The following is a 14482-nucleotide window of genomic DNA, read 5'->3' as shown; positions in this document are numbered from 1 at the left end:
AACGACTAAAAGATTACTAACACCTCCATCGTGGGTATCACAGACACAATGGATTTTCAATTGTTAAACGGCAGCCGCTTGGGGATGGGCTTAAGTATCTACTACATTTTTCTTTATATTTATATATTTTAATATACGAGTACGACGATATAATAATAGTATGATGTGGGAATATCACCGTCAACTGCCCTACCTAATCAAAATTATTTTCATCTGGGTAAAAGTAATGCAGTAAACCAAAGGCCACGCCTCATTCTATACCATTAATGATTCAACGCAATCTGCGACGGGAAAAATTTATGAAGTATGCGTGACTACGCATTTTTGCTCGTTCGTAGTCCGAACACAAACAATGTGAACAAAGCTTGCAAGCGTTTTTCTCTTGTCGGAAACCCCCACAAAGCGCTCACTAAAGTGTGTGTTAACGCTGACATTTTATATCCTTTTCTCACTTTGTATTTCGTTTATACCCGACTACGACTAAACCAAAAAGAGGAGTCCCTAATTAATTTTGCAGTATTTGTAGACACGTAATATGTATGCTTTGTTCACCGTGGCGCTTAAACAATTTTACTGATTTTTGTACGATGATTGATGAGATTATAATGGTGGTAATGAGATTTCTATAGAGTCCAAATACTGAATTTATAACAATCCCGAGATACACAGACTTATATTTAGTCGGTTTATATGTAACTTTTGATTATTAGGTTGCGAGAATATAAAGCTATCATCAGAGAGGATATCCCGAGCCCTAGCAGCTGAGAATACCCGCAGTGGGAGAGGCGTGCTGCGGCCGCTAAGATCGCCGAGATGTAGAGTCTCCGACGGAGAGTTCGAGCAGATACAATGCGATAACGAAATCATTACCACATGCTGGTGCGTCGATGCGGCAGGTTTTGAGGTAGGTTGAGAATAGGTTGTTTAGTGAAAGCCATAAAAATCAGTCTATACGTTTTAACTTAACCCAAGTAGCTTTAAATGTAGATAGTAAAGCTACTTACTTCTACAATATACCGACAGATTCTACAATATGGTCTCGTATATATTGAATTGGCGAAAAGAATATTATTATAATCAATTTCATCTAAACGTACCAAGAAACAGATTAAATCTATCTAGTCTGTTTCCTGTGAAAGTAAAGAATTAATTCTCATAAAAATATATTATGTCTGCAATAAACGAACGAATTAAAATATTTAGGGCCTGTTTCACCACTTCCTGATAAGTGCCATGTTAAGCTATCCACCACTTAACTTGACAGATCATGAAGTATACAGTAGAATCTGTCAAAAAAGTTGTGGATAGCCTATCCAGCACTTTATCAGGAAGTGGTGAAACAGGCCCTTAGAGTTACAGTTTATTTCAACAATTTTTAATTTCCTAGGTCCCTGGTACGCGGGCCCCAGCGGCGGGGCTGGTGAACTGCACCCGCGTGGCGGACTGTGCTGCCCATACCTGTCGCATGCTGTGTCCCCTGGGCTTCGAGCTCAACGCACAGGGCTGTCCCATGTGCAAGTGCAGGGACCCGTGCTCGTCCGTTACTTGTCCGGGGCAACTGTCCTGTCAGCTGGAGGAGGTGCCCTGCTTGAAGCCACCGTGCCCTCCTGTTCCTACTTGTAAGTTGTTAGTAGAGTATATGCCTGTTTTTTATCTATGCGATGCAACCTAAACGATTTGTTTCGTTAAGGTTACATCGCATTGGATTACGAGAGCAAATATAGTCTGAATGCAGGTTTGACGAAATTGGCTACCGTCACTGAAAAAATAAACCAAGCTTTTTTGTAATCGTACAGATGTTAAAATGGCTTCATACATTTTCGCGAAACGGGCGTTTTAATTTCATTTGTTTATTTTCAATTTTAACGACACATACATTTTATATTGGAACACTGAATTTGAAATTGAATAATTAATTAATCAATGTTTTATTATTCAACAGACTGATTTAATTATAATGTTTTAACGTTTATTTAAATTTATTGTATATCGTAGTATTGCAATTTTTTTGCAGGTAAAAGAGGACGCAGCCTCCAAAACATATGCCCAGTTGGCGAACCTCTCCTAATATCTGAGACGAGCCGACCTTTCCTATGCGGAACGGATCCGGGAAAGCCCAACTGTCCCCCGCTCTATAGGTGTTTGGTCGAGTCTGGTGAGTAATAACAATCGACCCTATTGTTCCTACTAAGGCATGTTTCCTTTATGAAAAACAATGCAGTAGTTATGCAAATAAACATTGTAAGTGACCGCACTAGTGTCCGACCGAAGCTTCGGCTTCGGCTTCGGCGGCCGAAGCCTTCGGCCAAAAAAACCATCTTCGGCGAACCTTTTTTCGCTGAAGGTCCAAGCAACCGTCGAAATTGAACGAACTGTTACGAAAGACTGTGTGAAATGTGAATCGTGAGAGAGCGACGCGACGGACCGGTCGTGTATGGAGAGGGCGCTGGGAGTCACTGTCAAATACAATAAACAAACACTAACTTCTTAATAAATAATTTAATTTTTTATTAAGAAGTTACTGTTTGTTTATTTTATTTTTTAGTCTAGTTTCAGTCTAGTCGAGTAAAACAAAGACTGATTGATTGGTCTTATTATTATTATTTGCGAAATAATAAAGAAATTATTATTTTTTACAATAGTACAGTCAATAAAGTAGTTGTAGAATGCGTGAGCGGGAACCTAAGAGATTTCTGCTGGAACTTATTCAGGGTGCTTATGGAGTCTAGGAGGCGAGCGGGAGTGAGGGAGGGTGACAAAAGTCTAAATTTTTGGTTTTTGGCTAATAACTAAAATACGATGCGTTGTAGCCTAATTCTGATTGAATAGTAGCTTTACCGCTTCTATGCTTCTTTCAGTAAGTGAGAGGGCTGTAAACACATCCCCCATCCCCTCATTACACCCCTTGACGCGGAAACGCACCAGTAGCCCCCTGGTGTTGCAGACGACGCAAGGTATTACGATAACCAGTTTCCATCAGATGGAACATACACTAATTATTGTTAGCCTGCTTAGTTAAATGTGTAAAAAACATTCGGGAATGAGCTGGTCAGCTATGTGTCAGCTCCATTTTTTCCTACAATTACCTACATTTTGTAAACCTTCTGTAGTAAACCTTCAATATTGAAGTTTTGAAATAATTTTAATATTCATTGTAGCTTGTAGACAATTTTGAACAAAATTAATTACTGAGAGTCGAGATTAAGATTATTAACCTTCGGCTTCGGCTTCGGCCGAAGGTGTGGCGATTGCCGATTAATCGGATTCGGCTTCGGCTTCGGCCAAAAATAGACCTTCGGTCGGACACTAGACCGCACGCATGTTGGCAGTGTTTATGGTCATTCAAATGGCATTTACCGGCCGCTGCTTATAATTTATACTTAGCCAAATAAATCGTGTTCGTCATCTATACAGCATGACCCGTATAAATGGGTATTTTTTATTACAGTAACTTTGTAGGCTTGCCTGATTAAAAAATATAATATTACGTACTATCATCGGTATTCGAGGGAGTCCAACATACAAGTTAGCATCTTATTCCATAGAGTTTCCTTCGTACCTTTACTTCGTACGAAGTGCTTAGTTGACTTCTAATTAATGCTTTAAAAAAAATGAATTACGAGGGCTAAACTCTATGAAATTTCCTAAATTGGTACCAGCCACAAACAAAATTTTCCCACCAGGAAACGACTACGGGGTGTGTTGCCCGGCTTCCTTGGAGCTGCAAAAAGCAGGGACATGTCCAGCATCAGACAGCTCCGAAGACTGTGGTACGCCGTGCGCGCACGACCTAGAATGTCCATCCATGCAGAAATGCTGCGACGGCGGGGAATGCGGCAAGCACTGTACTCTACCGCATAATGTGACCATGTGTACCCAACAGAAGATGTTAGCTGAGCTCCTGGTGGTAAGCGAGAAGGAGGGTCGAGGATATGTCCCGCAGTGCGGTGCTGACGGATCCTTCGTTTCGAGACAGTGCTCGAGAAATGGACTAGTTTGTTGGTGAGTAAATAGGCGCATACTTTATAATCTTACGTATAGTATTATACAGCAGGTCCTCTTAAATAAAAGGGAATAAAGTGACTAATTTAATCTTCCATGTTTCAGAGGATTTGTGTTCTGTAATCTGTACGTGGTAAAATCCTTATCCTAAAACTCTTGTTACTTGTACTTCTGGTGGCATACCTAAGATCAGATTACACGAAAGTCTGCCAAGGAAAAATTTAAAAAGATTTCTATTTACTTGTAGGTGTGTGGACACCGAAGGCAACAAACTGCGAGGCTCCATGGGTCCGGCAGCTACTGTGAAGTGTTCCGCCACGCCCCTCGTAGCTCGGTCAGGGGGAAGGAGTCTGGGCGCATGCGCACGCGCGCTCTGTGCTGGTGTGTGCGAGTACGGCTACAAGACCGGCACCGATGGCTGTCCGACCTGCGAATGTGATGATCCCTGTGCCGGGTACCCGTGCCCGGACGGCGAAGAGTGCGTACGAGTGAAGGATTCCGATTGCTCCGGTGAATTGTGCACTGGATATCCTGTGTGTAAGTTATAAAATCTATAAAGATCCATACTAAAATGTTGCCTCTGTTACCTCTTTTTTTATGTTCGGTGTAGATTTACTTTGAGGCTAGAAGTTGCGAGCAACATCTGAGAATAAAATAAAAAAAGTCATCATCTCATAAAATAAAACCCATACCTGTTCCTAAAAATTTTCAAATATATTTTTTTAAAGATTTTAAAATTATTTTGAGCTTCAATATTAGCAGCACTTCATAATATTACAAACAAGAACTCTTCGTAGGTCGTCCCAGAATCTCATACGAGAACCCGTGTTCCGTGGGCGTGCCGGCGAGCGACGAGGACGGCGCGGTTGTGTCGTGCGGTGCGGCGGACGACTGCCCCGCCGGCCACGTATGCTCGCTCGCCCGGAGACACGGCGCATCCGTATGCTGCCCCGACCCCGCTGATAACTCCACTGAATCTGAGCTCGATGATGTGAGTACACTTAAGCCTCCATAACATTTAGTGCTTACCCGTGTTCCGTGGGCGTGAGCGACGAGGACGGCGATGGTGATGGTTGATGGTCATGACCATCAAAAGAGTTTCTCTGGTTTGTTAATAAAATGATATCCCAATTTTTGTCAATTTTTTAATTCTTTCGCTTTCCGACTGCAGTATAGTCATGCAAAGCCAATAAAAAAATTAATAAAATCACTTCCCAGACGTTTCAATATTATCACAATTTACAGGTCTCCTACGAATCTTGTGGATCAGATGCCGAAGCTCTCTGCGGCTTCAACTCCACGGTGAGCTGTGCTGACGGCGAGTGCGCGGATGGACTTGCGTGCTGCGGGACAAACGCGTGCGGGCCTGTATGTGTTGATGCTGACAAGTTGAGGCTGCAGACGGATCGCACTGATGATGTTCCTACCAGTATGTACTTAAGTCATGCTTTGGTGACCCTACATTTAAATAAACATGTTTGTGATGCTCTATATAGGATTAACAACAATATGAATCTTATTAAAAAGACGTAGGGCGTAGCTACGCCCATGTAGCTACTGCTGTCTGCTACGCCTACGTACCTGCCATTGTATCAGCCGTATCAATTATATGGGGCCATGGATAACAGTGGCTCCTAAAGATGTGTAGTCAAAATGTCATGGGGACTTATCTTTGAAAATAAGACTTGCTAGTGGCTACGCTACTGATTTGTTTGAGTTTGAACTAGTTTGTTGGTTGGTTGAGTTTGAGTTTGTTGAGTTTGAACAACCAACAAAATATTTAATACACTTTTATTGAAGCGTATACCTATCTGTTGAAGAAAAGCTTAGACAAGCCTCTTACTCCAGTGTGTGAATACCTACGCGACTTCGACGAGAAGATGGAAGGTACGGTGGACGGTATGAAGCTGGCTCTACCGGCTCCATCTTGCAACCTGGACGGGTCGTTCACCTCGCAGCAGTGCGCCGGCGGCAGCTGCTGGTGCGTCGACTCCTTCGGCACAGAGATACCCGATACTCGCACCGTCAACGCCTCGTCCGTTGATTGCGACAAGTAAGTGAAAATAAAGCAACTGATATAACTGATATCTGATATAACAAGTTGCGTAATGTTAAGACTTTTTGACACGTGAAGATATCAATACAGTATAATTAGCATTGAAATGTACTTAACTATAAAATATTAGGTTGTGTTAAGAGTTAAAACTCTACATTTTTTGACAGGATCAAGAGGATCTCAATAAAATAGTAATTATAGCATTGAAATCTACATTGTAATTTAGTTTTACAAGTTGAGTTCTGTCAAGATCCTACATTAGAAAGAGACTATACATTTATAGACTCTACATTACAAGGAGTACATTAGAAAAGGATTAAGTACTGCAAAATTGGTCACAATATATTTTCTAGGAATCCCGAAAATCAACACTAGTATATCATCAGGCTAAGATTCGCTCGTTTGCAGGACTTCCAGAAATTACCACTACAATCTTATCCTCAGAGTGCGAGCGGAGCTCTCGTGTCTGGAGCTGACGTGCCGCATGGGCTGCGACTACGGGTTCGAGCTGAGCGAGTCCCGCTGCCCGACGTGCCGGTGCCGCGACCCGTGCGGCGACGTCACTTGTCCTGCCGGCAGAGCCTGCGCCCTCGTCGACGTGGCCTGCGACGCTGATTACTGCCCACCTGTGCCTGCTTGTAAGTGAATATAATTGATATTGTTAAAATCTGTCTCTAGTGATAGCAAATGGATGTGGCCAGAACATATTAAGGACATCTCTCTCCCCTACGCGCCCAGTGTGACAAATAATAATGGAAACTACTCACGAGAGATCAAAAGTCTGGAACTCTTTACAGGCCCGATGCTAATTTAAAGGATTAGTATACATCACATTTACTGTCAGACAATCAGATGATCAGGATTCATCTATCGATAGAAACAATATTGTTGTCGTTTTATAAAGGGACCCACGAACTTTAAAAAACTAGACCAGTGATTAGTTAACTGTTTAAAATTTACGACTCACTCCTTGACTGTCAGACAATCAGATGATCAGCATTCATAGGCCTGGAGATACTGACACAAAATTCTTGGTCATTTGTACCAGTATGGCGGTTTTACAGGGGTATAATTATGTAAAGGCAAAAAGGAAAATGACGGTCATAGCGCTCGCACTGGCAGCCCAAACGCGTGGGCGTTAATCGAACGTGTCGGATAAATAACGAGTGTCGAACGTTTTGTTCCACAAAAATGCTTGTATTTTCAGATAGTCGAAAAAAAATAAGTAGGCGAAAGCGTAATGCCATACTTGTCGGGTGCGACTTACAGCCCGCCATACCGACGCGAATACGTTAATTTTAATAAAAAAATTGAACCATTTGTACCAGGCTAATTTTTGCATAGCTAATCACCGTCCAGTCTATAAGAGATCTATCGATAGAAACAATATTGTTGTCGTTTTATCAAGGGACCCACGAACTTTAAAAAAACTAGACCACTGATTAGTTAACTGTTTAAAATTTACGACTCTCTCCTTGACTCTAGGTCTGCCTCGTAAAGCCGGCGAGTGTCCGTACCTAGTACCACCAACTGGTGCGTGCGAGTGGGCGTGTCGCTCCGACGCCGAGTGCGGCGCCGAGCAGCGCTGCTGCGCCACCGGCTGCGGCACCGCCTGCACAGCTCCCATACATCAGACGGCCTGCCAACAGCGCAGGTACTAACAGAAAAGTGGGTTCATAGCAAATGGCAGACCTACGTAATTTTGACGGATAAAGTCGAGGCCGACTGACAAATCACAACTGACTACGTCTTGATATTGTTGACTTCTTGATATAAAACTAGGTACTCCATCTGCCTCTACTCCTCACATCAATAATAATCTGATTGAAACATACATGGATAAAACGTCGTTAAATATTGAACAGCTTTATAATATCTTGGTCACTCATTAGCTTGCTGCATGTATGTTTATGTAGGTAGGCTTGCCAAAAACTTTTTGTTTCTAATTTTCGTAATAACATAGCTAAGCTGATGTAATTATTTTAGGTCATTAGCTCTACACACGGCGGCAGAGAGCGGCAATCCTCCTTCATGGAATTGGGTTCCGGAATGCAAAGATGACGGAGCGTACGAACGGGTTCAATGTCAAAGGTCAACCAAGATGTGCTGGTGTGTGGACTTGGCTGGAAATGAGGTAAGAGAGAAGAAAAGGACTTAAGTACAATTAATAGAAAACTCATATTATACGGTATACCATCTTTTATGAGGAAGGCCCATAGGTGCTATTAAGCCATAATGATATGACAAATACTTAAGGCAATATGTTACAAAAGAAGGTGTCGTTTAGATTCCAGGGACGCGTTCTACGAATTCTACTCCACCCTGCGATGCGCCTCTTTTATGTCCGAAACCCAACTGCGATGAAGACCAAATCTGTGCCCACGGCGTAAAGCTGGACGACCGAGGTTGCCCCACCTGCGCATGTAGAGACCCCTGTGCCGAAGCCAACTGCAAAGAGGACGAAACCTGCGACCTCCTGCCTTTAGACTGCGAGGTAATAAGATAAGCGAAAGTATCTTGAAAATATTGTAAACAAATTCTTACTGTAACATCAAAGAATCCATCTTCATAACTTGAAGGAATTGTTTTCAAAGTGAGTTCTAAATTAAATTCAAAAGTTCTACAACTAAATTAATGTTGCGCGAGTAAAATATTTCCGTATTTTGATAACCATTTAATGTGATTAAAACTTTAGCTTCGATGTTTAGGGTGAGTTATGTACGCCGCTCGCTCGTTGCCTGCCGGCGCCGCAATGCCCCGACGGCAAACCTCTGCAACCTCCTGAAGGCTTTGGTCCCCTGGTATGTGGACCCAACGCGACGAGCTGCCCGTCTACGCACTCCTGCAGATTTGCACCGCACGATTCAAGGCCACCAGTCTGCTGTCCTAAGCCACGTAAGTCAAATTTGATCCATCCATGTTCGTTTCTTAGAATTTCCAGAAAAATACTTCAAATCGAAGCATGTTTAAACTGAGAATTAATTTGCATTAAATATTCGGCTACTCGGCAAGAAAAACCGGCTTAAGAAGCTCAAATGCCTTAGTTGCTGCAGTTTTGTAAGTTTCAGGTTTATTTTTTCAGGTACCGTATGTTACGAAAGCAAAGACGAGGGAGAGTGCAGTAGCGGTGAAGGTTTAAACGCAACCCGGTGGTTTTTCAACCACGAGCGTAACCGCTGCGAGAGGTTCCAGTACAACGGTTGCTCCGGCAACCACAACAACTTCCGCACCAAAGCCGAGTGCAACCACGTCTGTCCAGGTATGGTATTAATCCGTGTTTAATGGGGTTTACTTATACTTTGATTAGATCTTTAAAAGTTTTCTATTCCTTGGCATTTCTTGAAACCCTTGAAATTAATGTAGTGGATGAAGTAAGCCTAAGTAAAGTTTAAACAAAAACTATGAGAACCTAGGTACTAATAAAAACATTGCTAATATTTCTACATTTATAACAGTGGGGAAGGCGACGCCAAAACTAACCAAGCCGAAGGAGGTTAAGAAAACAAAAGAAGGCAGGACTATTTTTACCTTTCATTTTGTATGAATACACGTCCGTAGTAACACTATGTTTTGTGTCTAATCAAAATAATAAATGATGTTGTGAATTTATTTCCCTAATATTCGTAAGCCCAGTTCTAATAAGTCCCATTATTCCGGTAGACCTTCATTGTGTTATAATTACTTTATGTGGTTGCTACTACAGTAACGATAATAAAGGTATATATGTATACCCTTTTATGTTCCAAGCACTTTTTCATTAACCTCATGTCAACACTTTACTAACCCACTTTTGCACGTCTAATGTAGATTTATCACAAAATAATTTTTGTTGCAATTATTAGGCTTCCTGCCACAATAATAATATGGTCTAAAGTTTAAACAATACATAATAAAGTCTGAACTCTATCTCCTATAAACCCTCTGACGCTCTCTTTCTTCCTCTGTTTTTGTACACAGACTGTATTTTATAGTAATCTCTAACTAAATCTTTAAATTATTTCTAACACTTGTATTGTTACTTTTCGTAATAAGCGAGGTAAACACCCCATACCTATTTTATGCGTCCGCGTCCTTTTGATATTGTAATTGAACTAAGAAAACTCTATGTAGATAATACGATGACTAACAGCCTGCAGATGCATCGTGTATGTAGCGTATCATATTATGTTTTTGTTCCAGCCTGTAATTTATTTTATATTTTTATTTCAGTGTTAAGCTCATGCGAGAGACTACGCGAGAAGAATGAAGTGGCGGCTCAGAAATATGGGAAGAGCACTTTTATACCGAAATGTGACGTCACAGGCGCCTGGGAGTCCGTGCAGTGCATGTCACATATTGGTAACAATTCATTATATAACTGTCAAAAAAATCATCTCGTTCTCTTTTCAAGATGAATTCCCAAAGTGTACAGAATATCTCATTTTTAAGTCATACAAATAACCCCAATCCTTACATAAAATACATATTTAAATGTCAATCATTAATGTGTGCAATGTAAAATGTAACGCTTAAAGCACTTATAAAATGAACACAAACTCGCAATCTATCAAAGTTACAACAGTATGTAAAGTAATGTGTCAACTGAGTTGGGAAGTTTCGGCGGGATAGATTAACAAAGATCCCCAAACTTTGTCGTTCCGACTCCCGCATGCGACGCGACTTTGCCCAAAAGTTCGGCGGTTATTCCCGAACCATTATCTTAAGCGTTAAACTACATTTCATGTATTTCCCTTCCTGTAACGAGAAATTCTACGAAGAATACCCATTTTCGTTGAAACTTTCTGATTTCGGTTTTTTTTTTCAGATGTTTGTTGGTGTGTAAACGCAAGAGGCGAACCGCAGAAAGGCTCGTTGGTTCGCGGCAACAAACCGTCCTGCAACTTCAGACAAGCCCGGAAGTGGGCGAGAAGGGATCCCCTCGACGAGAAGGCTAGAGCTGATGAAGGTAAGGCTTATTTCTTGGCAACAAGTTAAAAATTGATGTAGGTACGGGATCTGTTTGCGACCATACCTTCTAAGATTTTAATTTTGTCTCGTTAGTAAGAAACGGCTAACATTGTTTCAATTTAAACATAATAGTTTTATCGTTACAGTGCTTGAAGAATTGATCAGACAAATGACTGCATACCGAGTCGATGAATTAGAAGACGAATACGAAGATATAGACAGCGAAAATTTAGACAGCGAACACAGAAGTTTAAGCCTCGATCTACCAGACGACGAGTCGAAAGAAGATCCAACTGTTTTAGCTGAAGTTGTGTCTCCATTGAACTCTCAAACAACTAAAACAAAAGAGATACCCACGCAAGCTGCAACTGAGAAAGTTAGCTTCAAAACTAAATGCCAACTGATGCAAGAGGAGGTTGATAATGGTAAGCTGTTAACATTTTTCAGCGCTTTTAATTGGCCATCGCCAAAAGCAAAACACAAACCAATCAAACAAAGATAATAAATTGACACAAGCTCCTGACAAAAAAACCCTCAGATCAGAAACTGGACTTTAGTAAAACAATAACATCATTTAATAGAAACATTGATGATACTAAATAGGTTTTATTCTAGCAAAATAACCACAAGGCCATCAATTATTTTTTGGCCTGAGCTAGTTTCTAAACATTACTAAAATTTGTAACACCTACTTTTATTGGCCATTTCTGTCCCATTTCTCAGGCGGTGAGGGCTGGCGGCCGCGCTGCCTGTCTGACGGGTCGTTTGCTGCGCGGCAGTGCTCGCGCGCGCGCTGCTGGTGCGTGGACGCGGCGGGGCAGACCAGACACCACACCGCGCCGCACCAGCTCACTGACAACTGTGGTATGTTGTTTACTGCGAAGGATATACATGGAACTAATACTAAAACCGTAACCGTGGGCAGCTACTTCTTTCCGAAATATCAAAGTGAAAGAGTGTCAATGCCTATAATTTTGTTTTTTTCTAAGGTAGTTTTCAAGTTCAAGTTCATAAAATATATTCACTACCAATTTAAAAGATAAAACTAACTGAACATGCAAAGAAGAATTTCACACCTCTAGAGATGGTACTCAGTCAGCTTGGTAGCTGTCTCTATCGACTATCGGTAACAATAGAATTTATAGCAATTGAACGGTTGCTCGCCTTATGTCTGCCGCTTTTAATTAAGACTATATTGTCCAACTTTTCAAAAAATGTTTATTTAGATGCTTAATTTTAATTTTAATACGTTATAGAGTCTAAAAAGCAAAGACTTTTTTCAGATCAAACACAAATTGAAACAGCCTTCCTGGAATTAGAGCTGATCGGTGCAGACGATGCTGCCGGTGAGAAGGCGCGCGCTTTGCTGTCGTCGCGGTTGGCCGCGTTGGGCGCGAACACACCCGTCACCACCGCGAGGGAGCGCGGCGTCGTCAAACTGAGGGTGCTACTCACTGGACCCAAGTCTGCGGATATGGTCTATCATTTGGAAACTCAGGTTTGTTACTATAGACGACGAGATTTTGATGTGGGAGAGCCATGCTTCGGCACGAAAGGGCCGGCTCGACCGGAGAAATACCACGGGCTCACAGAAAACCGGCGTGAAACAGCGCTTGCGCTGTGTTTCGCCGAGTGAGTGAGTTTACCGGAGGCCCAATCCGCTACCCTTTTCCCTTCCCTACCCTCTCCTATTTTTTCCCTGCCCTCCCCTATTCCCTTCCCTACCCTCCCCTATTACCCTATTCCCTCTTAAAAGGCCAGCAACGCACCTGCAGCTCTTCTGATGCTGCGAGTGTCCATGGGCGACGGAAGATGCTTTCCATCAGGTGACCCGTTTGCTCGTTTGCCCCTTATTTCATAAAAAAAAGTGATCTATATTGATAAAGTAGCGAGCACCAAATTCTGAGGGATATCTTCTAATTATTATCGGGATGAGGGATCCTGTCATTGGCTCCCGTCTTTAAATAATGTACGTGTAAACGTAATGAGAATAATTTATTTTTGGAAATTTCAGGTCAAGAAAGAGAAGTTAGCGGGCTTGGACAACAAACCGACAGAGGGCGCGCTGGGCGCCGACGTCATCCGCAGCGAGTACCGATTGGTGGCGCCCTCGCCCGCCATGCAGAGAGAAATACTCACCGAGTCAACGGTATATTATTTTGTATTTTAGCCCAACTTAACCAAATTATAATAAGGGTATTTTAGTAGTATATCCGCTTACGTCCGCTTTACGCTAATTAACGCGTTATTAATTTCCACAATGAAAATATTTTTGTTAAGAAGAATAACCGAAGGGTCCTGTTTTTACCCTTTGGGTACGAAACCCTAAAAACGAGTTAATTTTTAAGCGAATTGATTGATTTGACTTCAATTATAAAACATTCTTAACCAAAATATTCGTTACACAGGTATCCGCGGCGACGTCGTACCACACAGCGCTTATAGTCCTGGCCGCTACCTCCGCCTTCATTATTAGCGTGTTGTGCGTGTTGGTAATGCTGTACCGGGCGCGGTTGCAGAGGGAGCCGCACAAGGCCGAGCGCTTCCTGCCGGCCGCGCCGCCCGTCTACGTCCTGTCCGCGGACGAGAAGGCGGAACTAGCCAGGGTACTCCACGCCCCGCCCCCAGTCTCTCACCCCGACGACACGAGAGTGTAACGTTGAAAAAAAAAACTTTACAAGTGACAATTCGAAATTCAAATCCGGAACGGTAGAATCTATTGTTCGAATCCGTCTACGTTTTAAAATTGTGTATAAAAATCTTTTAAAACTGTAATTTTTACAATTTTGTATTGTTAATAATATTTAAGATAAAAGTTACTTTGGACCATTATAGGTAATATCGATATGTGAATATGGTACGGGTACAGCAGTATCCGGAAAATTTAGGGTCCAATGGCTAGTACCAATAAACATTGGTAATTCACTATTTAATTATTATTACGCCTAAACTTTAACATTTAATAATAAATAGACAATCGTCATCACGTTTTTACGTTATCTAACTACAGTAGGTACCAGCACCAAACTAGCGACCGTGTTCTAATATTCAATTTCAAGTAGGTACTTAATAAGTAGGTATCGATAGAGAACGATTTTTCCATAAATATGGAATGCTTAACTTATTTCATTCCTCGAATGTACTCGTTCTTCCGTCTAGTTTATAAGTTTCTAAGGACAAGTAAGTAATAATAATTATAATATTATCTAACTATTACAAAGGAAGTCGCAGCGACGTACGTCGACGTCGACGACGGACGTCTTTGCGCTTCACTTAGTTCCTTTTGTCGATTCACGTTCATCAATTTTATTTAAAAAGCAAGGAATTCCTTGCAGGAAGCAAAAGCTTCCTTAATGTTTTTAGCGTGGGGCTACTCAATGCTCAAGGCTCGGCATCGCGTTGCAAGTCCTACGATATTGAGCGAACTAAAAGGCTATAATATAAAAAAGAAAAGATAAGGGACATCCCAATCTGATA

At 41.7% G+C, this 14482-nt stretch overlaps 1 protein-coding gene across 3 annotated transcripts in view; it reads left to right on the top strand.

Annotated features, from left to right (window-relative positions):
* The window catches only part of LOC121726006 (papilin), a 45349-nt gene extending 31683 nt beyond the window's left edge, over nt 1–13666 (top strand). For 2 of the 3 annotated variants that reach the window (XM_042113219.1, XM_042113220.1), the window contains exons 4-25: nt 711–904; nt 1388–1619; nt 2015–2155; nt 3684–4002; nt 4250–4539; nt 4800–4993; nt 5248–5431; nt 5851–6055; nt 6503–6696; nt 7544–7712; nt 8045–8192; nt 8346–8552; nt 8767–8953; nt 9141–9317; nt 9514–9570; nt 10268–10396; nt 10863–11003; nt 11152–11430; nt 11729–11869; nt 12289–12503; nt 13020–13154; nt 13414–13666. In XM_042113219.1, the coding sequence (XP_041969153.1) occupies nt 711–904; nt 1388–1619; nt 2015–2155; nt 3684–4002; nt 4250–4539; nt 4800–4993; nt 5248–5431; nt 5851–6055; nt 6503–6696; nt 7544–7712; nt 8045–8192; nt 8346–8552; nt 8767–8953; nt 9141–9317; nt 9514–9570; nt 10268–10396; nt 10863–11003; nt 11152–11430; nt 11729–11869; nt 12289–12503; nt 13020–13154; nt 13414–13662 (4187 nt within the window). In that variant the 3' untranslated portion in view covers nt 13663–13666. The remainder of the gene's footprint in view (nt 1–710; nt 905–1387; nt 1620–2014; nt 2156–3683; nt 4003–4249; nt 4540–4799; nt 4994–5247; nt 5432–5850; nt 6056–6502; nt 6697–7543; nt 7713–8044; nt 8193–8345; nt 8553–8766; nt 8954–9140; nt 9318–9513; nt 9571–10267; nt 10397–10862; nt 11004–11151; nt 11431–11728; nt 11870–12288; nt 12504–13019; nt 13155–13413) is intronic. The other variant, XM_042113222.1, reaches the window with a different exon arrangement.
* The last annotated feature ends 816 nt before the right edge of the window (nt 13667–14482 follow it).

The sequence above is a fragment of the Aricia agestis genome, chromosome 4 (assembly GCF_905147365.1).
Source record: "Aricia agestis chromosome 4, ilAriAges1.1, whole genome shotgun sequence".
In the NCBI taxonomy this organism is placed as follows: Eukaryota; Metazoa; Arthropoda; class Insecta; order Lepidoptera; family Lycaenidae; genus Aricia; species Aricia agestis.
The sequence above is the reverse complement of the archived record's forward strand: the minus strand, read 5'-3'. Positions and strand labels throughout refer to the sequence as shown.